At 37.3% G+C, this 22,728-nt stretch overlaps 2 protein-coding genes across 5 annotated transcripts; one reads left to right on the forward strand and one right to left on the reverse strand.

Moving 5' to 3' along the window:
* The first annotated feature begins 828 nt into the window (after positions 1-828).
* On the forward strand, positions 829-12,680 carry fbxo2 (F-box protein 2). Of its 3 annotated transcripts, none has more exons than XM_061924005.2 (6): positions 829-997; positions 1,629-1,683; positions 9,693-9,819; positions 9,950-10,042; positions 12,049-12,187; positions 12,262-12,680. In XM_061924005.2, the coding sequence occupies exons 2-6, from the start codon at positions 1,647-1,649 to the stop codon at positions 12,394-12,396; spliced, it is 531 nt and encodes a 176-aa protein (XP_061779989.1). In that variant the 5' UTR covers positions 829-997; positions 1,629-1,646; the 3' UTR covers positions 12,397-12,680. The 3 variants fall into 3 exon arrangements, with proteins under 3 accessions (XP_061779989.1, XP_061779990.1, XP_061779988.1); XM_061924006.1 differs by having other exon boundaries at positions 917-1,012; XM_061924004.1 differs by lacking the exon at positions 829-997 and adding an exon at positions 1,364-1,449.
* On the reverse strand, positions 12,675-22,035 carry svbp (small vasohibin binding protein). Of its 2 annotated transcripts, none has more exons than XM_061924008.1 (3): positions 21,860-22,035; positions 16,592-16,730; positions 12,675-14,836 (listed from the first exon to the last, which is right to left on the reverse strand). In XM_061924008.1, exons 2-3 carry the CDS (start codon positions 16,703-16,705, stop codon positions 14,750-14,752), a joined length of 201 nt encoding a protein of 66 aa, XP_061779992.1. In that variant the 5' UTR covers positions 16,706-16,730; positions 21,860-22,035; the 3' UTR covers positions 12,675-14,749. The 2 variants fall into 2 exon arrangements, with proteins under 2 accessions (XP_061779992.1, XP_061779993.1); XM_061924009.1 differs by having other exon boundaries at positions 16,592-16,744.
* Positions 22,036-22,728: the final 693 nt, after the last annotated feature.

Below are 22,728 nucleotides of genomic sequence, written 5' to 3' on the forward strand. Positions count from 1 at the left end.
TTAAGTGAGGGCTTTAGTTGATATAACACTCTCGTCAGGGATTGCATTAATCCAGCACAATAGCGGCTCATGGATTTATTTTATAAGTAAAGGTAAGACCATAATAACGTTTTTTTTATTAAATGTGCTTTTTTGTGTGCTACAGTTTGTATGTGTAAAGTTAAAGTTAAGTTAAAGTACCAATGATTGTCACACACACACTAGGTGTAATGAAATTTGTCCTCTGCATTTGACCCATCCCCTTGATCACCCCCTGGGAGGTGAGGGGAGCAGTGGGCAGCAGTGGCGCCGCGCCCAGGAATAATTTTTGGTGATTTAACCCCCAATTCCAACCCTTGATGCTGAGTGCCAAGCAGGGAAGAATGCTGGTATGAGCTTTTAAACATAACCCGTTAACTGCTGCCAATCAAATGGTGAATAAGATACTCTTTAGGGTTCATATGTTTGTAAATCTGACTGTGATGAAGTCAGTGCCTCACCAGCCATCAACCTCACCGCACGTCACTGGTACAAGTAAAATACCCCTAATTTTTTTTTTTTTTTTTTTTGCAGTGTAGAGAATAATGTTGCCACACCTAGCGTGTGTGTGAGACAATCATTGGTACTTTAACTATAACTTAATACTGTACAGCATATTTTTACAACTAAATGTGTACATATGATTTATACACACATACACATTGGCCCTCCAGACACTTTTTTTTTTCTTAATGTGGCCCCCGAGTCAAAATATTTGCGATTTCGGCCTACTCCACCCACCTCTGTATATTGGTTGCAACTTATTCACAACACCTAATATTGTTGGTTTTTGAGGTGTTTACCCCAGTTGGTATTTCTGCTGAGCGTGTGCATGTGTGTTTCTGCTGAGTTCCACTGGACGAATGCTCCCTCCCCACCCTTGCAATAAAAGCCTCGCTGGCACGAGGACGCTTCATCGCTGCAGAGGAGCTCAAGTGTCCCGAGAAATAGACTCAACCTCAACTCGCCCTTTGGAGCCGTGAGTAACCGTCCTGTATGTTTCTCTGAGATATCAATGACGTCGATATGCATGCATAGTATATTTTGTGACGGTGACATTGGGTGAGCACATGACTCAGCTCTATTTTGAGTCTTCATACTACATGCGTATATCGTTTTCGTCCATGGTGTTCTAACAATAGCATTGTGTACACTGAAAATGAGTTGATAAAACCTATTTTTAAGTATAGTATCATGGTAAAACCAACTGGTTCCTATCATTCTATGACTCATTCTAGTTGTTTTTCTGCTGACTGACGTCTTCTGTCAGTGGAGTGATCCTGATCCTCCGTGATGCTTCCTATTCAGCAATGCAATGAGGCTGGCTTTTGCTAAATGTGTGGTGCGCTGCAGTCAACGGATTGGGCATTAGTGCTTTCATCCCCACAGGCCCACAAATTCCAATGGATGTGTTTAGACAATGACTCACGGGTAATCACAATTTCTAACTCGCACGGCTGTAGTCACTGTATATTTAGTGAACTAGGCTTCCCTTATCTTTTTAAGATCAATAAAAAAATAGAAACTTACTGTACGTATCGCCCAGTCCTACTTGAGACTGATGTACAATGGAAGGCGCAGATGTTCTAAGTTGCTCTTCTTCTGTTCAGACTCAGCGTGCTTTCGTCATGGCGAGAAACCTGCTAAAGAATCCCTATGGAGAGGGTAAGTTCTTTTATACAGTACTTACATGAAGATGAGATATTATCAATGTGGCCTGTGACCAAAGGCCGCCCTCTACTGACAAACGTTTCATTTTGGCCTACGAGACGTCACAAATTTACACATAAATTATTCACAAATATCTGACAGTATAATTCCTGTCACCATCTTGTGGACATTGTCGGGGTTTAACGGAACACTAAAATTTCAGTTCGGTACGTACCTCGGTTTAGAGGTCACGGTTCGGTTCATTTTCGGTACAGTAAGAAAAGAACAAAATATACATTTTTTGGTTATATATTTACCAAATTTGTAAACAATGGCTTTATCCTTATAACATTAGGAACACTATAATAATTCTGCCCACGTTAATCAACATTAAACTGCCTCAAGTTGTTGCTCAGATTAAATAAAATGACAATACTTTTCTTCTACATAAAAAAAGTGCAACATTAAACAGTTTCAAGTCAACTCATCATGCTTAATTTATTATAGCATTTGGGAAGCCTGCAGTTGATTTTTATTATGTAAATGTTAAATTTTTATCAACATGTGATAGCAGGGACCCTGCCATTCAAAACTAGGCTGCTCCATTACTAATGATTAATGTAACTACAGCTGAAAAAATGGTACAATAGCAATAGGAGAGACTATTCATCCCTTAACACAATAGAGTTCATGTAGGCTTTCTAATGCACTTACATTATTATATCAACTATCAGAGACAGAAACTCTTCATTTAACATAATGTCCTTTTTTGCTGCTTTAACACAGCTCAATCAACACAGAAAAAGGTAAAGTGAAATAACAGACAGACAGGGCTTTGCTGTCCGTAACGCACACACACCGCAAAATGAGCTAATGTTACGCTAAAAGCTAATTAGCCTTCACCTCAAGCCAGGCCTGCGAGCGAGCTGAGCTGCCGTTTAGGTTTCTAGAAGGTCAACGGGCTCATAGTGATGTTACTAGTAGTTGACTGGGAGGTGTTTATTATCATGCCTGATGCTTACCTGCTAAACACCTACCTGCTCATCACAACGCTGGAGCACTGACGACATGCGCTCTGAATACGCACTGCTGATTGGCTGTTACCGCTCCGCGTGTAACCAATCAGATGGTTGTGTGGGTGGGACAATGCTGGGTGCTGTGTAGAGTACTGACAGAGACAGAGGCAGAAAGCGGAGCAGCTTGTTAAGACTTTAGCTTAGGCGGCTACTTAATATGTCCGTGTGGAAACTCGTTTGGTACACCTACGAACCGAACCGAAACGGTTGAATACAAATACGCGTACCGTTACACCCCTAGGACATTGTGTGTTATTTAGGTTAATAACCATAAATTGCACTTTGAAGTGAACGCGTCACAGCATATTTATATATGACCCGATGCTAACAACGTTTGTACCTGATCGGCCCCTGCACTGCAAAAAGTCAGTGTTCAAAAACAAGAAAAAAATAAATAAAAACGAGGGGTATTTTATTTGAACTAAGCAAAATTATCTGCCAATAGAACAAGAAAATTTGGCTTGTCAAGACTTTCCAAAACAAGCTAAGCTTAATGAACCCCAAAATACCTTAAAATAAGTATATTCTCACTAATAACAAGTGCACTTTTCTTGGTAGAAAAAAAAGAGACCTTTTTGCTCAATATGTTGAAAAATATTCTTAAATTAAGTAAATGCTAGTGCCATTATCTTGACATAATGATATGCGCTCGGCATCATGATTTTTTTTTCATGCTTGAAGTAAGAAATTATTACTTTAAAAAAGTAGTTTTATACTTGTGAGTGTTGATGACACAGCTTTGCAACACTTGATATTCTAGTTTCAAGCATGTTTTACTCAATATAGGTCATCAAATCTCAGCAACAAGCTGTAATATCTTACTGAGATCATTTAGGACCAAAACCCTTAAAACAAGTAAAAGACTAACATAAAATCTGCTTAGTGAGAAGAATGATCTTATCAGACAGAAAATAAGCAAATATCACCCTTATTTGAGATATTTAATCTTACTTAGATTTCAGTTTTTGCAGTGTGACGATTAATGCTTTTCAGAACCGATCACCTCTCGACTGATCGTTTATTTTTGGTCACTCGACTGACTAATATAATCACCTTCATTGTGGCAAACAAACTACATTTCTTAGCAGCTTAAATATCATCGTGATTGGAGGAAGAGGCTTAACATGTTTCAGAGTAGCAGACATGCTAATCGCAAAGCTAGCTTGAAACAACACAAGAAATAAGTGCTTAAAGTTTAAAGTTTAATTTCCATGTTTACAAATCCAGGAAATGGTTCCCTAGACACGGGAGGACTTTGAGTGCAAAAACTCCAAAAAATAAATGAGTCGTAGGTGTAGGTAGTGTTTATTTTGTTTATGTATTGTGTGCTATTGACTTTATTGTGATCAAACTTTATGTAATACAAAATAAGGAATACCGTGTTGATATTGTTACACTGAAAATAGCCATCACCAAAAATATATTGAAAAATCTACAGTTAATACATGTGATCGGTATCGGCTTTGGCCAATTTCTCTCATGGAAGATCGGAATTGGCAGCATAAAACCCTGATTGGAATATCCCTAAATATTAGTTAATAGAATACAGATGATGGCAATAATCAAAAATGTTTTAATAATAAAAAAAATGCATTAGTATACCGTATTTTCCGCACTATTAGCCGCACCTAAAAACCACAAATTTACTCAAAAGCTGACAGTGCGGCTTATAACCCGGTGCGCTTTATATATGGATTAATATTAAGATTCATTTTCATAAAGTTTCGGTCTCGCAACTACGGTAAACAGCCGCCATCTTTTTTCCCCGTAGAAGAGGAAGTGCTTCTTCTTCTACGCAAGCAACCGCCAAGGTAAGCACCCGCCCCCATAGAACAGGAAGCGCTTCTTCTTCTACTGTAAGCAACCACCCGCCCCCGTAGAAGAAGAAGAAGCGCGCGGATATTACATTTCATTTCCTTTGTGTGTTTACATCTGTAAAGACCACAAAATGGCTCCTACTAAGCGACAGGTTTCCGGTTCATGAAAAGACGCAATCTCTCCATCCGCACATCCGACTACTACTTCACAGCAACTGCCTAAAGACTTTCAAGAAAAGCTGGCTACTTTCCGTGCATATTGTAAAAACAAGATAGCTGAAAAAAAGATCCGGCCAGAGAACATTATCAACATGGACGAGGTTCCACTGACTTTTGATATTCCTGTGAACCGCACTGTGGATACAACGGGAGCACGTACGGTGAATATTCGCACCACAGGGAATGAGAAGTCATCCTTCACTGTGGTTCTAGCTTGCCATGCTAATGGCCAGAAACTTCCACTCATGGTGATATTCAAAAGGAAGACCTTGCCAAAAGAGACCTTTCCAGCCGGCGTCATCATAAAAGCTAACTCGAAGGGATGGATGAAGAAAAGATGAGCGAGTGGTTAAGGTAAGTTTACGCGAAGAGGCCGGGTGGCTTTTTTCACGCAGCTCCGTCCATGTTGATATACGACTCCATGCGCGCCCACATCACGCTGGTTTTTAATATATTATTAAAGTTTGACTGACCTATCTGACATTTTTTTTGACATTCCTTTAGCGCAGTTAGATGCGGCTTATAACACGGGGCGGCTTATAGGTGGACAAAGTTTTGAAATATGCCGTTCATTGAAGGCGCGGCTTATAACCCAGGGCGGCTTATGGTGCGGAAAATACGGGTAATTAACAAATGTGCTAAATGTCTATTGTCTATGCCCTCTTCAAAATACCTATTTAAATCACTACTAATAGTGTCTATGTATTGTAGCTTGTAACACCTTTTAACCTTTTCGGTAGAACACCAGTATACTTCTGGACTCTTAAAGACCATTAATGCACTTTAGAGAGAACAATAATTAAAAATGTACCTATAGTTGCAAATATGTTAGTCGCGTGCCTCAGTTCAAGTTCAGTTTCAGTTTATTTGGAACATGCATACGATACAATGTAATGCATCACATATTTCCAGTTGTTTCATTACAGCACGTCCGAAAAGGAGTAGGAAGAAGCAGAGCTTATTTAATCCTACCACTTTTCATACCATAGCAATTTTATCCTATTTCCTTGTTCTCTGTGACATAACAGTGAACAAATAAATAATATACCATAGTAAGAAAACAAATATTAAATACATAAATAATTTTTGTCTCAATAAAACATTTTTTAATAAAGGGTTCAAAATGTTCATCATAATTCTTGTTCTGTGTACTTTGTTTGAACAGTCTCTTAAACTGAATCATTTAGGTGCTTTGTTTGATTTCTTTGCTTAATCCATTCCATAATTGAATTCCACATACTGATATACTAAAGGTATTAAGTGTTGTACGAGCATACAAATGTTTTCAATTAGATTTTCCTCTAAGGTTATATTTGTCCTCTTTTGTTGAGAAGAATTATCGTACATTCTTAAGTAGCAGGTTATAGTTTGCTTTGTACATCATTTTAGCTGTTTGCAAATGCACCAAATTGTTGAATTTCAATATTTGTGATTCAATAAATAAAGTGTTTGTATGTTCTCTATATCCAACATTATGTATTATTCTAACTGATCTTTTTTGTAACACGGTTAGTGAATGAAGCGCACATTTGTAGTTGTTTCCCCATATTTCTACACAATAACTCAGATATGTAACACTAGTGAGCAGTAGGGAGTATGAAGTGATTTTTGGTCTAGAACATGTTTTGCTTTATTCATTATTGACGTGTTTCTTGCTACTTTATGTTGTATATTTTTTTACATGAGATTTCCAATTCATTTTATCATCTGTTACACCCAAAGATGTGTTTTCTTTTACCCTTTCAATGTCTACTCCGTCTATCTATATTTGTGTTTGACTTTCTCTTCTACTGTTACCAAAAAGCATTATTTTAGTCTTACTGAGATTCAAAGGCAGTCTGTTTTTGTCAAACCATCTTTTTAATTTGTTTATTTCTTCTGTTATTTGTATTAGCTTCTATTTGATCAAGTGTGGAATCAGCACATGAAAGTGGCAAAGTTGTGTTAAGAAATGGTACAGTATTTGCATTATATTTTACAGTTTCACCAAATCTTCCATATCTAATACCTGTTTTAATAAAGGCATATTTAATGCTGAAATGTATGATATAGAACGCTGTGTTTATAGCATGAGATAGAAACCATGGTATGAGGACCACTGGCTCTATCTAGTGGTCTTCAGGGAGACCAGCGGTTGTTTTTGAAAAAGTTTTTCGAGACATATATTTGTTATTATAGTACGAATTCAAAGTTAATGACCAAACACTCACTACAACGTAAAAATAATACCAATTCATGTAAAAATGTGTCATGTTATGGGCATTCATGGTAAATGTACAGGTACTGTACTCCTTATTTAAAAAAAATAACTCAACAGTGGGTTGTGCTTACTACTACTTTAAATTGAACGAAGCAACATTAATTAAAAAATAACTAAAACCCTCACAATTATTGGGTGTATATATCGTGATAAATACTTGTCAGGTTTCCCGCTGCAAATCAAAGACTACCTTACAAGCCTGATAGCGATTTCTTTCCGAGCTTATTTTTTTCTTCATTTTTTCAAAACAAATGTATGAAAACTTGAATGGCAATATTTGACGGACTACTATTATGATTAGTCTTGTTAGTTTTGTTTAAAATTACCTTTTTTATAAGGGTTCGGAAATGAGCTAGCTTACCTGACAAGCTGCCATTTTGGGGAATGTGTAGCCCGGTATAGTCACGTGACAAAAATGTTTCTTGTACAACAGGGGTCGGCAACCCAAAATGTTGAAAGAGCCATATTGGACCAAAAATACAAAAACTAACCTGTCAGGAGCCGAAAAATACACTATATATATATATATATATATATATATATATATATATATATATATATATGTATATATATATATATATATATATATATATATATATATATATATATATATATATATATATATATATGAAATGAGGTGTGTCCAAACCTTTGGCCTGTATTGTGCACACACACACACACACACACACACACACACACACACACACACACACACGCACACACACATATATACACAAATATATATATATATATATATATATATATATATATATATATATATATATATATATATATATATAAATATATATATATATATATATATATATATACATATATACATACATACATACATATACACATACATACATACATATAGTATGTATATACTATATGTATACCGGTATATACATATTATATATACACATTTATAAATACACATAGATATATGTGTATTTATAAATATGTATATATATATATATAAATATATATATATATAAATAAGTGTATATATATAAAAATACATACATACACACATATATATAAATATATATACACATATATATGTGTGAATATATACATACATACATAATATATAACATATGTTTTTGTTCACATGTTAAAAGATGTGTAGTTAACTCCGTAGCTCGCTATCTTGTATGCGCTAGTTTTCTGAAACTTTTATTTTGTTAGCTCAGGCAGGATGAAGCAGCACTTTTATTGTGAAAACAGGAACTGCGTGGTAGGTTTACAAGCCGGTACGAAGACAATGTTCCTGACGGCCGTTTTTTCTTCTTCATTGGTAGCAGCCAGCGTCATCGCACAAGTGACTAAAGTGACGTCATAGTGAAAATTGATTATCAGTAATTTTCAGGTCTATTTCCGGTAGCTCGAGCTCCATCTAGCGGGCACCCCTGACGTAAACAACCTGCTGCGTCATAGGCCACGTAACTACGGTGCGTTCATGGACGGCCAAAATTAGTAGGACAAAACGGCGCTCTCCAAGTACTCTCATTGGTAAAGCATAAACACAAACATATTAAACAGTGGGATTTCTAACAATTACAAAGGTTTATGTCATGTTAAAACAAAAATATTTTTCCATTTTTAGACATATATATATCATACTTGCCAACCCTCCCGAATTTTCCGGGAGACTCCCGAAATTCAGCGCCTCTCCCGAAAACCTCCCGGGACAAATATTCTCCTGAAAATCTCCCGATTTTCAGCCGGAGCTGGACCTGAAAAAACTCAGGACCTGAGTGAGGACAGCCTTTTTTCACGACGGGAGGACAACAGGGTGACAAGAACTAAATCATCCAGACTAGAGACAAATTGTATTATGTTTATCTTACCTAAAAATAAATATATTTATTAATTGAAAAAAAAATAACTAAATACATTTTTACTATATTTTGCTAAAAACATCCAAATTAATTGTATTTTTATTTGTATTTTTTCTGACTCCTTATTACATCCAGCCATAGAATTATACATTCAAATAAACTTGAAATAATTTAAAATAATTTTGAAATAATTAATTTTAAATTATCATAATAATTCATTTAAAATGACCATATTTAATAATTAAAATAATTGCTTGTTTATCAACAACTTTAGCATTTTATTCATTACATTTTGAAGCTCTCAAAAACATGTTATGTTATATTCCTTAATATTTATTTATGCAAGTTTGAAGTATCAATTATCTAAACACAGTTTTGTTTGCATATTTTCAGGGTTTATATATATATATATATATATATATATATATATATATATATATATATATATATATATATATATAAAATACTTGACTTGGTGAATTCTAGCTGTCAATATACTCCTCCCCTCTTAACCACGCCCCCAACCACGCCCCGCCCCACCTCCCGAAATCGGAGGTCTCAAGGTTGGCAAGTATGATATATATATATTTTTTAAAAGCTCCAGGGAGCCACTAGGCAGCGCTAAAAAGCCGCATGCGACCCCCGGTGTACAGTATGCTGTGATAAAGGATAAATAACAGAACATGTGTAATAAAAGAGTAAACAAAAACAGGTGTGTACATAAGATAATAGAATACGAATAAATTAAGAAATGATGTGTAATTAACTGCATTACAATAAAGCCAGGACTCCCTCTACCCTCTAATAGAGCAGCTGGAATTCTGGGAGCTGACAGAGAACGGTGGAAGCCAGTGGAGGGTGGAGGACATGCCGGGAGACTGTGGCCATGACTTCAGCGATGCAGCTGTGACAAAATACTTTGCAACCTCCTTTGAGTAAGTGGGAAACTCGTGAAACTACATTTAAACAAATAAAAAAACAAAAACTTTCTTAAAAGGCCTAAACAAGCAGGTTTCATTTCATCAATACACATTTTAATATCAATTTGCACCTTTTACATCTTAGGCTGTGTCTGAAGAGACAGCTGATTGACTTACCAGAGGAAGGCTTCACTAGTGAACAGCTGGATGCACAACCTGTTGTAGCAGTGGAAGACTGGTGAGAAACAAAAACAAAGATTACTGTGGCCTTATTCATGGTTTAAAAGGGGCCCACCTGCTTACATGTATAAGTCCCAAAAATTGGGAGTCAAACTGTGGAGGCATTGACGATATATTTATAACATGCTCCTTCCAAACGGTCCGTTTGGAATTTTGCTTAAGTATGACATCAGTGGATTATCTATATATGGTAGAAATTAACCCAAACATCCTTGCGCGAGTCAGCCTTTTTTAATTTATGCAAAACCGACTGTGCCACAACATTATGTCCAAGATGAAACCAATGAAGGAAAATTCTGTTAGTTTGCTTTACCACAAGTCACTACACAAACTTTCAGCCTCATTTGAAGTCAAATGTTCCTTACTTTTAACGTTTATGATTTGTGACAATGTGCCTTCAAATGTGAAGAAGTCACTCCGAGTGTATGCCACAGACTGTCACATAAAGATGGATTGGCATTGGCAAAGTCGATGACTATTATTGCAATGGAGGAGACAATGAAACGGTAAGTAAGAACAGTAGGTTAGAAATGTGTGAAGGATACGTTAGCATTGTTGATTGATTGAAACTTGTATTAGTAGATTGCACAGTTCAGTACATATTCCGTACAATTGACCACTAAACGGTAACACCCGAATACGTTTTTCAACTTGTTTAAGTCGGGGTCCACGAGCACAAGTTGTTGTGTAGCTAGCTTAGCCTTCTACTCTAAGACAATAACGTCACCGTCCTCCAGCAAAATAAAGAATGATTTGTCTAATATCTACTTTTTAATTGGTAAAGTGTACTGTGTTTAGCAATAGGCTAGACATTAGCATTGTTAGCACAAGTTGTTGTGTAGCTAGCTTAGCCTTCTACTCCAAGACAATAACGTCACCGTCCTCCAGCAAAATAATATTTCTAAAAACTACTTTTAATTGGAACAGTGTACTGTGTTTACCAATAGACTAGACATTAGCATTGTTAGCACGAGTTGTTGTGTAGCTATCTTAGTCTCCTACTCCAAGACAATAGTGTCACCGTCCTCCAGCAAAATAAAGAATGATTTGTCTAAAAACTACTTTTAATTGGAAAAGTGTACTGTGTTTAGCAATAGGCTAGACATTAGTATTGTTAGCACAAGTTGTTGTGTAGCTAGCTTAGCCTTCTACTCCAAGACAATAACGTCACCGTGCTCCAGCAAAATAATATTTCTAAAAACTACTTTTAATTGGAAAAGTGTACTGTGTTTAGCAATGGAGTCCAAGTTAGCATTGCTAGCACAAGTTGTTGTATAGCTAGCTTAGCCTTCTACTCTAAGACAATAACGTCACTGTCCTCCAGCAAAATAATATTTCTAAAAACTACTTTTAATTGGAACAGTGTACTGTGTTTAGCAATGGAGTCCAAGTTAGCATTGTTAGCACAAGTTGTTGTATAGCTAGCTTAGCCTTCTACTCTAAGACAATAACGTCACTGTCCTCCAGCAAAAAAAAGAATGATTTGTCTAAAAAATACTTTTAATTGGAACAGTGTACTGTGTCTAGCAATGGAGTACACATAAGCATTGTTAGCACGAGTTGTTGTGCAGCTAGCTTAGCCTTCTACTCCAAGACAATAACGTCACCGTCCTCCAGAAAAATAATATTTCTAAAAACGACTTTTAATTGGAACAGTGTACTGTGTTTAGCAATGGAGTACATGTTAGCATTGTTAGCACAAGTTGTTGTGTAGCTAGCTTAGGCTTCTACTCCCAGACAATAGCGTCACCGTCCTCTGGGAAAATAATGATTTTTCTAAAAACAACTTTTAATTGAATTAGTGACTACCGTGTTTGGCAATGGACTAGTTAGTAATATAATCCGTTATTACGTTCGAGATGTAGCTTAAATATAGTCTTTACAGCAAAATCTTTGCACATTTTTGACCAAAGAACCATCATTACGTTATGTAGACCAAAATGAAGTGTTTTAAAATAAGAAAAACGATCATGATATGACCATTTTAAGTGGAGTATTTTGTAGGTACTGTGGGAGGCAAGACTGTGGCTGCACCTACCATATGACCGTGTGTCTGCTTGATGACAACCAAGAGGTCTTGGAGGAGTTCAAACCTGAGCCCGTTACCTTGGATCCGGAGTCTGACGACTGTTCATGGAAACAGGTGACATATGCAGGAAACTGAACCTTATTTTTTTTTTTTTTATCTTTGCCAAAATTTATTTCCGTTTCAACCAGGTCTCCCACGCATTTTCGGAGTATGGCCCCGGTCTGCGCTACATCTCCTTTGAACATGGAGGGAGCGACAAAAAGTACTGGGAAGGGTGGTTTGGAGTGAGGGTGACTGGGAGCTCTATTACTGTGCAGGTGTAAATAACAATGTATTGTATAACATTGGTGTGATCATTTAAATAAGACCACCTTTGCCTTATGTATCGAGCTTACACCTGTTCTCTCCTAATAGTACTGTTATTTTCCCTGTGTTAATAAACAGACAACAGTATATGCTAAATAACGTAGCGTAGAACTGCACTGCACCATACTGAAAAGTTGTTCATAGTACCATTTAGCTGTGAGTGACGACCGGATAACTTCCATTTCAGTTTGACAGCAACTGTTTATTTAACATTGAAATAATAAAAACAACACAAAATGAACTGTTGTACAAGGTTATTACAGTAGCACACTTGAGTAATCACGGTTGTTCCATGTACAATTCAAAGCTATGTGTATTATAGCAAATATGCCATAAATCTGAATTTATTCACACAAACAGGACTAGTAACGCACAAGAGTTTAAATTATGGTTAAAAGGTATGAGGAATTAAAAAATAATGTTTTTTAATGAATGCTTGAAACACTGAGACGTACTATTTATGTGAAACAACTTTTATAAATTTTTAAATTAAACTTAAATCTAATTTGATGTTGATGTTTTGTACTAATACAAAAAAAAGTATTGTTTCGGTACAAAATAATCTAAACATCAATTTATAATCCTTACGGTTTCAACTCCAAGTAGAGATGTCCGATAATGTCTTTTTTGCCGATATCCGATATTCCGATATTGTCCAACTCTTAATTACCGATTCCGATATCAACCGTTACCGATATATACAGTCGTGGAATTAACACATAATTATGCCTAATTTTGTTGTGATGCCCCGCTGGATGCATTAAACAATGCAACAAGGTTTTCCAAAATAAATCAACTCAAGTTATGGAAAAAAATGCCAACATGGCACTGCCATATTTATTATTGAAGTCATAAAGTGCATTATTTTTTTTAACATGCCTCAAAACAGCAGCTTGGAATTTGGGACATGCTCTACCTGAGAAAGCGTGAGGAGGTTGAGGTGGGCGGGGTGTATATTGTAGTGTCCCGGAAGAGTTAGTGCTGCAAGGGGTTCTGGGTATTTGTTCTGTTGTGTTTATGTTGTGTTACGGTGCGGATGTTCTCCCGAAATGTGTTTGTCATTCTTGTTTGGTGTGGGTTCACAGTGTGGCGCATATTTGTAACAGAGTTAAAGTTGTTTATACGGCCACACTCAGTGTGACCTGTATGGCTGTTGACCAAGTATGCATGCATTCACTTGTGTGTGTGAAAAGCCGTAGATATTATGTGATTGGGCCGGCAAGCAAAGGCAATGCCTTTAAGGCACGCGCCCAATATTGTTGTCTGGGTGGAAATCGGGAGAAATTCGGGAGAATGGTTGCCCCGGGAGAGTTTCGGGATGGCCACTGAAATTCGGGAGTTTCCCAGGAAAATCGTGAGGGTTGGCAAGTATGACTGGGAGACGCAACTCCTCTGTACTTCTCCCTACGTCCGTGTACCACTCCGTACAGCGGCGTTTTAAAAAATCATAAATTTTACTTTTTGAAACCAATACCGATAATTTCCGATATTACATTTTAAAGCATTTATCAGCCGATAATATCGGCAGTCCAATATTATCGGACATCTCTACGTCAAAGTCACCGACTTTCATAACAAGCACTAACACTGTGCGCCACAGGAGCCAGTGGGACTTTGAACGGAAACAAGCCATCATATTATCAGTGACGGAGCAGGAAGTGGCTAAGAATACATTTGCGGCAAAATGAAGCGCCCTGTCATTAATTATTTTGACGTTTTGTGTGCGCTTCTTCATGCAAATGATTTACGTATAGGGAAAGGTGTCAGTTGTGGCAACAAATGTAGATTACCACCATCATTGTGTGAATGTGGAGTGAATGAATGATCGGTTCTCAGTTCTCTGAAGCGCTTTGAGTTTGTAGAAAAGTGCTATATAAATTCAATCCATCATCATCATCAAAACCAGTGTTTACATGAGAAAAATCTAGGTACACCGCCAAAAAGAAATGTTCTATGAACGGCAAACCGTTCTCAATACTGTGTACTCCCAGCTATGCATTATATTTATAAAATATTGTATAGGATGGTTTAGAGTATAGACGCAACATGACCTGATTTGGGTGACAGTGTCTCAGGAGGTAGAGCAGGTCATAGAGCTATTGAATAAATAGTAGCAGGCGGGAGAGGAGATTACTTCCAACGCTTGCTAAGGTAAAGGAAGGCAAGGCGGCCTGAAGACGGAGTGTCAATGTGGACCGACAGAAATCGACAAAATTGGTGCTCGCCTGGTGAAGATCCACAAGTCTTTCAGTCGGCATGTGTTAGTTGGAGGCCGAGGCTGCGTGTTCCAACTGAAACGTGAAGGCGGCGTCACTCTGCTGGCGGCTGCATTTGTTTACTGAAAGTCTCAAACTGCTGTTGCTCCAGCTCAGTCATCACCTTGTTCAAAGCGTATATCTGCACATGGAGAGGAGAGACAATGCACGTTTTATTCCAATACATACAGTCGCGGTCAAAAGTTGACATACACTTGTAAAGAACATAATGTCATGGCTGTCTTGAGTTTCCAATAATTTCGACAACTCTTATTTTTTTGTGATAGTGATTGGAGCACATCTGACCACAGAACTTTCCTTCAGAAGGTCTTATCTTTGTCCATGGGATGTCAGATGAAACAAAAATTGAGCTGTTTGGCCGCAATACCCAGCAATATGTTTGGAGGAGAAAAGGTGAGGCCTTTAATCCCAGGAACAACATTCCTATTTCATCCATCCATCCATCCATCTTCTTACGCTTATCCGAGGTCGGGTCGCGGGGGCAGCAGCCTAAGCAGGGAAGCCCAGACTTCCCTCTCCCCAGCCACTTCGTCCAGCTCCTCCCGGGGGATCCCGAGGCGTTCCCAGGCCAGCCGGGAGACATAGTCTTCCCAACGTGTCCTGGGTCTTCCCCGTGGCCTCCTACCGGTCGGACGTGCCCTAAACACCTCCCGAGGGAGGCGATCGGGTGGCATCCTGACCAGATGCCCGAACCACCTCATCTGGCTCCTCTCGATGTGGAGGAGCAGCGGCTTTACTTTGAGCTCCCCCCGGATGACAGAGCTTCTCACCCTATCTCTAAGGGAGAGCCCTGCCACCCGGCGGAGGAAACTCATTTCGGCCGCTTGTACCCGTCCTTTCGGTCATAACCCAAAGCTCATGACCATAGGTGAGGATGGGAACGTAGATCGACTGGTAAATTGAGAGCTTTGCCTTCCGGCTCAGCTCCTTCTTCACCACAACGGATCGATACAGCGTCCGCATTACTGAAGACGCCGCACCGATCCGCCTGTCGATCTCACGATCCACTCTTCCCTCACTCGTGAACAAATTTCATTTCCAGTTTTATTTACAATACCATATTACGATTACAACAGTAGTGAATATCCATTTAAGGATGGTGGTAAGTGAAAGGGTCCCTCAGATAAGCCAGAAGAAGCTTTTGGCAGGGGGTCCAGAGGTCAGTATATGCATGGTGTCAAGCATGGTGGTGGTAGTATTATGTTCTGGGCCAGTTTTGCTGCCAATGGAACTGGTGCTTTACAAAGAGTAAATGGGACAAAGAAAATGGACAAATTCTTTAGGACAACCTAAAATCATCAGCCCGGAGGTTGGGTCTTGGGCGCAGTTGGGTGTTCCAACAGGACAATGAACCCAAACACACGTCAAAAGTGGTAAAGGAATGGCTAAATCAGGCTAGAATTAAGGTTTTAGAATGGCTTTCCCAAAGTCCTGACTTAAACTGTGTGGACAACGCTGAAGAAACAAGTCCATGTCAGAAAACCAACACATTTAGCTGAACTGCACCAATTTTGTCAAGAGGAGTGGTCAAAAATTCGACCAGAAGCTTGTGGATGGCTACCAAAAGCGCCTTAATGCAGTGAAACTTGTCACGGGACATGTAAGCAAATATTAACATTGCTGTACCTTTGACCCAGCAGATTTGCTCACATTTTCAGTAGACCCATAATAAATTCATAAAAGAACCAATTTTCATGAATGTTTTTTGTGACCAACAAGTATGTGCTCCAATCGCTCTATCACAAAAAAAAATAAGAGTTGTAGAAATTATTGGAAACTCAATACAGCCATGACATTATGTTCTTTACAAGTGTATGTCAACTTTTGACCACGACTGGATTACACACAAGACACAAAATCCACTGATGTGTGTCACCTCTGCTCTTTGTCGCTGTTTGAGTTCCTGTTGTGCAGATTTCTGTTTCGATCGCTCCCCTCTGGTTGGAGTCGAGTTGAGCTTTGGCTTGTCTTTCCGACAGGCAGGTTCCATTGTGATGATTCTCTCCTCACGCAGCCTAAGAATGAAAATCTAATAATATAACCCTAATTATGTTCGAATTGTAATACTAGGTTTTACTATGGTTTATCTATACCAGTGTTTTTCAACCTTTTTTGAGCCAAGGCACATTTTTTTCATTGAAAAAAAGACACCACCAGCAGAAAACATTAAAAACAGAAACTCAGCAGCTGATATTGACAATAAAAAGTGGTTCTCGCAAGTGTTGGATAAGAATTCAAACCATAACCAACCATGCATGACTATAGCTCTTGACCTAAAGTACTCTCATGTCACGCCGTGACTTATTTGGATTTTTTTGGTGTCTTCCTATGTGTAGTGTTTTAGGCTCCTATTTTGGTGGCTTTTCCTGTTTTGTTGGTATTTTCCTGTAAAAGTTTCATGTCTTCCTTGAGCCATACTTGCCAACCCTCCCGGATTTTCCGGGAGACTCCCGAAATTCAGCGCCTCTACCGAAAACCTCCCGGGACAAATTTTCTCCCGAAAATCTCCCGAAATTCAGGCGGAGCTGGAGGCCACGCCCCCTCCAGCTCCATGCGGACCTGAGTGATGTGTTGACAGCCTGTTGTACATGCATATGTGACCCACCCATAATGTGTCACATTTTTGTGTTGAGTTATTTAGTTTATTTTGTGGTTTGAATTCGTTTTTGGAGCTGTCATTACACATTTATCAGTATTCACATTGGTCAGTAGGGGGCAGTAGGGCGTTTCTTCCCAATTGAATGCTATCACCTGCAGACCGGAAGTGTCTTGTCATTCTGATGAGAGCGACCAGTCTGTGAACAATTGAAACGTCCTGTGTGCTTTTTCCTCCTGTATAACAGGTTAGTTTTGGTGAATCAACTAACTGAATAATATCCATGTGATCTTTATAAGTTTAAGTACACATTCTGATGGTGGAGCCTAACTCTAAAGTGTTTGTGAGATGTAGTTTGTATTTGTGAATGAATCCAGTGCACAGCTGCAGTAATCAATACTAAAAGGCGGCGTGAGTGCGCAATGTTTATATAGGAACTTCTGATCCTAATTCAGACTCCCAAATTAGAGCTCCCGTTTTCTAATTGATTTTATAATGTATATTTGCATAATGTGTGTGTTCTGAAATAGTGACAGAGAATAGAACAAGGATGGACAATTCAACCCTTAACTCAACAATGAGTAGAGGAGTGTTATGTGTGTATATATGTGTAAATAAATGAACACTGAAATTCAAGTATTTATTTTATTTATTTATATATATATATATATATATATATATATATATATATATATATATATATATATATATATATAATAGAATATATATGTATATATATATATACAGCTAGAATTCACTGAAAGTCAAGTATTTCTTATATATATATATATATATATATATATATATATATATATATATATATATATATATGTTAACCACGCCCCCAACCACGCCCCCCACCTCCCGAAATCGGAGGTCTCAAGGTTGGCAAGTATGCCTTGAGCGCTATTCCCCGCACCTGTTTTGTTTTAGCAATCAAGACTATTTAAGTTGTCGCTATCCTTCTTTGCAGGGACATTGTTGATTTGTCATGTCATGTTCGGATGTACTTTGTGGACGCCGTCTGCTGCTCCACACGCTGTAAGTCTTTGCTGTCGTCCAGCATTCTGTTTTTGTTTACTTTGCAACCAGTTCAGTTTTAGTTTCGTTCTGCATAGCCTTCCCTAAGCTTCAATGCCTTTTCTTAGCGGCACTCGCCTTTTGTTTATTTTTGGCTTAAGCATTAGCTACCTTTTTACCTGCACGCTGTCTGCATATTGTGAACACGACAAACCATGTTCCCGACATCTACAAAGCAATTAGCTACCTGCTGCCACCTACTGATATGGAAGAGTACAACATGGTTACTCTGCCGAGCTCTAGACAGCACCGACACTCAACAACGGCACATTTGCATTATATTAATACTGGTTTGCAAAAAAATATTTTTTTACCCAATTAGGTGAAATTACATAATCTCCCACGGCACACCAGACTGTATCTAACGGCACGCGGCACAGTGGTTGAAAAGCACTGCTGTAGAGGATGTCAATCATCTGTTTGTGGAATGTGAGACTGTACATGTGTTTTGGGAGGAGATCAGAGATTGGCTGAGAAACAGGGGTGTTGATCTCTATAGAAGAGATCAAATTTGGTATTTTTTGTAAACGACTGTAACATAGAAATATTTGTCAACATTATTATGCTCCAGGCATAAAATGTTCTACATAAATGTCGATTTATGAAAGTAACAAAAAAAGTGTCTGTTTTTTCAGTACCTACATTATGTTTTCCTTATCAAATGAATAAATAAATATCCATCCATCCATCCATTTTCTACTGCTTATTCCCTTCGGGGTCGCGGGGGGCGCTGGAGCCTATCTCAGCTACAATCGGGCGGAAGGCGGAGTACACCCTGGACAAGTCGCCACCTCATCGCAGGAATAAATAAATATCATAATTTTTTTTTAAAAAGAACATTACACACGGTGGAAAAAACAAAAAAAACATTTAAAGTGATTTGGGTAGCCCTTTTTGTCTGTTTTTTGGTCATATTTTTTATTATATTTAGTACTCTATCTGTATTTGCTTTTTTTTTTTTTTCATTGATGTTGAAAGTGCCTTGACTTTTGTGTGAATTATAAATGTATGTGCCGCAGCACAGTGGTTGAAAATGATATAATATTATTTTTATTTTTTATTTTGAATTTTACAAATCTTTATTTATAAACTGCAACATTTTCAAACAATCCAGAAATAATAAAAATCTAAATAAGTACAAAAACAGCGCCGGGGTGTTGTAAACTCAATAAAGTAACTACAATAGAACGCAATATATATATATATATATATATATATATATATATATATATATATATATATATATATATATATATATATATATATATATATATATATATATCCATCCATCCATTATCTACCGCTTATTCCCTTTGGGGTCGCGGGGGGCGCTGGAGCCTATCTCAGCTACAATCGGGCGGAAGGCGGGGTACACCCTGGACAAGTCGCCACCTCATCGCAGGAATAAATAAATATTATAAAATAAAAAAAAAAAAGAACATTACACACGGTGGAAAAAACAAAAAACAAAAAAAAAACATTTAAAGTGATTTGGGTAGCCCTTTTTGTCTTTTTTTTGGTCATATTTTTTATTATATTTAGTACTCTATCTGTATTTGCTTTTTTTTTTTTTTTCATTGATGTTGAAAGTGCCTTGACTTTTGTGTGAATTATAAATGTATGTGCCGCAACACAGTGGTTGAAAATGATATAATATTATTTTAATTTTTTATTTTGAATTTTACAAATCTTTATTTATAAACTGCAACATTTTCAAACAATCCAGAAATAATAAAAATCTAAATAAGTACAAAAACAGCGCCGGGGTGTTGTAAACTCAATAAAGTAACTACAATAGAACGCTATATATATATATATATATATATATATATATATATATATATATATATATATATATATATATATATATTAGTGATGGGTCCGGCAACACCGATGCATCGGCGCATGCGTCGAGCTCATAGAGCGAAACCCTGTGTCGGTGCGCGTACCGCTTTTAGAAAGTCACGTGACCGATCATGAGCTGTTTTGGTCACGTGACCGATACGCGAACTGTGTCGCACTGACGCCTCCTCTGTGCCCTGTGAAAGGGTCTTTTCTACAGCCGGAGAAATAATAACTAAGAAGAGAAAGCGTCTAAAATTGAATACGTTGGAAAAACTGTTTTTAAAAAAAAATAAAAATGTGTAAAAAAAAAAAAAAAATCCAGGTCCACAAGCATCCTCATTCACAACACGTTCTCTTAGATTTCCATGTTATGATACATGTTCACATTATTTATTGACTGTATCTAAAAAAGACAAAAAATATATTTTTATTTAAATGAAGTTATGAAATAATCCTAAATGAAATACAATGACTTGGTTTATATTATTGTATATACTAGGTCAGTGGTTCTCAACCTTTTTTCAGCAATGTACCCACTGTGAATTTTTTTTTAATTCAAGTACCCCCTAATCAGAGCAAAGCATTTTTGGTTGAAAAAAAAAAAGATAAAGAAGTAAAATACAGCACTATGTCATCAGTTTCTGATTTATTAAATTGTATAACAGTGCAAAATATTGCTCATTTGTAGTGGTCTTTCTTGAACTATTTGGAAAAAAAGATATAAAAATAACTAAAAACTTGTTGAAAAATAAACAAGTGATTCAATTATAAATAAAGATTTCTACACATAGAAGTAATCATCAACTTAAAGTGCCCTCTTTGGGGATTGTATTAGAGGTCCATCTGGATTCATGAACTTAATTCTAAACATTTCTTCACAAAAAAAAAAATCTTTAACATCAATATTTATGGAACATGTCCACAAACAATCTAGCTGTCAACACTGAATATTGCATTGTTGCATTTCTTTTCACAGTTCTTTTTGACAGACATTTTAGTGACAAACCTGAGCTTGTGCTTCACTGAGTTTATGAACTTACATTCATATTTTGTTGAAGTATTATTCAATAAATATATTTATAAATGATTTTTGAATTGTTGCTATTTTTAGAATATTTAAAAAAAATCTCACGTACCCCTTGGCATACCTTCAAGTACCCCCAGGGGTACGCGTACGCCCATTTGAGAACCACTGTACTAGGTCATAAAATCAGTGTCAGTTGAGTCGGTCCATAGGTTGCCTGTAGGGATTTTTAATGTCCAGCAGATGTCAGTATTTAGTGACACAGTATCGACACAGTATCAATACAGTTTTGCAATGTGTTGAAACGCTTCATGACGCCTCATCAACCCATCACTAATATATATATATATATATATAAAACAAAGTGCAAAGCCATAGGCTCACACAAGTACAGTAAATAATTTAAATTTGGAAGACAGCATCATCGTTTTCACAGCTTTTTGGTTGTTAGAGGTAGAGAGTGTTTTAACGTAGAGTTCTAGAATATTCTATAGAGTTCTAGAATATTCTATACACATAAACAAGCCACATAACGATGTCAGCCAGTAAGCTAAGTAGCTTAGCTAAGTAGCATCCGATGGTAACACAAAAATGCTTACCTTTATATTGCGTGGGAACGTGCAGCCAACTGTAAAACACGTATTATAATATTAGTATTTATAGCAAATAGCACATAAAACGGACAAAAGGTTACTGAAACAAGTACGAAGACTGGAGTTAGGCTAGCTGGCTAACTACAACAGACGGATGGTAACAGCTGCTCTTTGTGTGTTGCTCCAAAACAATTCCGTCTCGCGACAAGAGTCACCACCAGAAAGGTTCCGGGAGAGAGATGAATAGTTCCGCGTAACTACAAAGCGTCATTATAATTGTTTCTGATTTAAAAAAAAACAGGTAAATGTGAACCTTTTTAACAATAGTTCAAACATATCACACGTACTGTACAACAATAATTGAGACGTTTTGGCTTGATTGGGACATACACTTGTAGAGAACATAATGTCAAGGCTGTTTTGAGTTTCCAATAATTTCTACAACTCTTATTATTTTTGTGATAGAGTGATAGGAGCACATACTTGTTGGTGACAAAAAAAAAAACATTCATGAAATTTGGTTCTTTTATGAATTTATTATGGGTCTACTGAAAATGTGACCAAATCTGCTGGCTTGTCCCTTATGGGGTCGCGGGGGGTGCATTCGTGCGGAAGTCGGGATACACCCTGGACAAGTCAACACCTCATCTCATTACTTATATAGCCCTAAATCACGAGTGTCTCAAAGGGCTGCACAAGCCACAACGACATCCTCGGTTCAGATGCCACATCAGGGCAAGGAAAAACTCAAAAGTATACATACAGCAATGTAAATATTTGGTTACATGTCCCTTGGCAAGTTCCACTGCAATAAGGCACTTTTGGTAGGCATCCACAAGCTTCTGCTTGAATTTTTGACCACTCTTCTTGACAAA

Source organism: Nerophis lumbriciformis, linkage group LG28 (assembly GCF_033978685.3).
Source record: "Nerophis lumbriciformis linkage group LG28, RoL_Nlum_v2.1, whole genome shotgun sequence".
NCBI classification, from domain to species: domain Eukaryota; kingdom Metazoa; phylum Chordata; class Actinopteri; order Syngnathiformes; family Syngnathidae; genus Nerophis; species Nerophis lumbriciformis.

Excerpts from the sequence above, each read along its gene's own strand:
- fbxo2 (XM_061924004.1), top strand. The coding sequence starts at position 1,426 with ATGTGTTTAGACAATGACTCACGG. Across the intron at positions 9,820-9,949 it reads TACTTTGCAACCTCCTTTGA|GCTGTGTCTGAAGAGACAGC; the intron begins GTAAGTGGGAAA and ends TTTACATCTTAG. Across the intron at positions 10,043-12,048 it reads GTTGTAGCAGTGGAAGACTG|GTACTGTGGGAGGCAAGACT; the intron begins GTGAGAAACAAA and ends AGTATTTTGTAG.
- svbp (XM_061924008.1), bottom strand. The coding sequence starts at position 16,705 with ATGGAACCTGCCTGTCGGAAAGACAAGCCAAAGCTCAACTCGACTCCA. Across the intron at positions 14,837-16,591 it reads AACAGCGACAAAGAGCAGAG|ATATACGCTTTGAACAAGGT; the intron begins GTGACACACATC and ends CTCCATGTGCAG.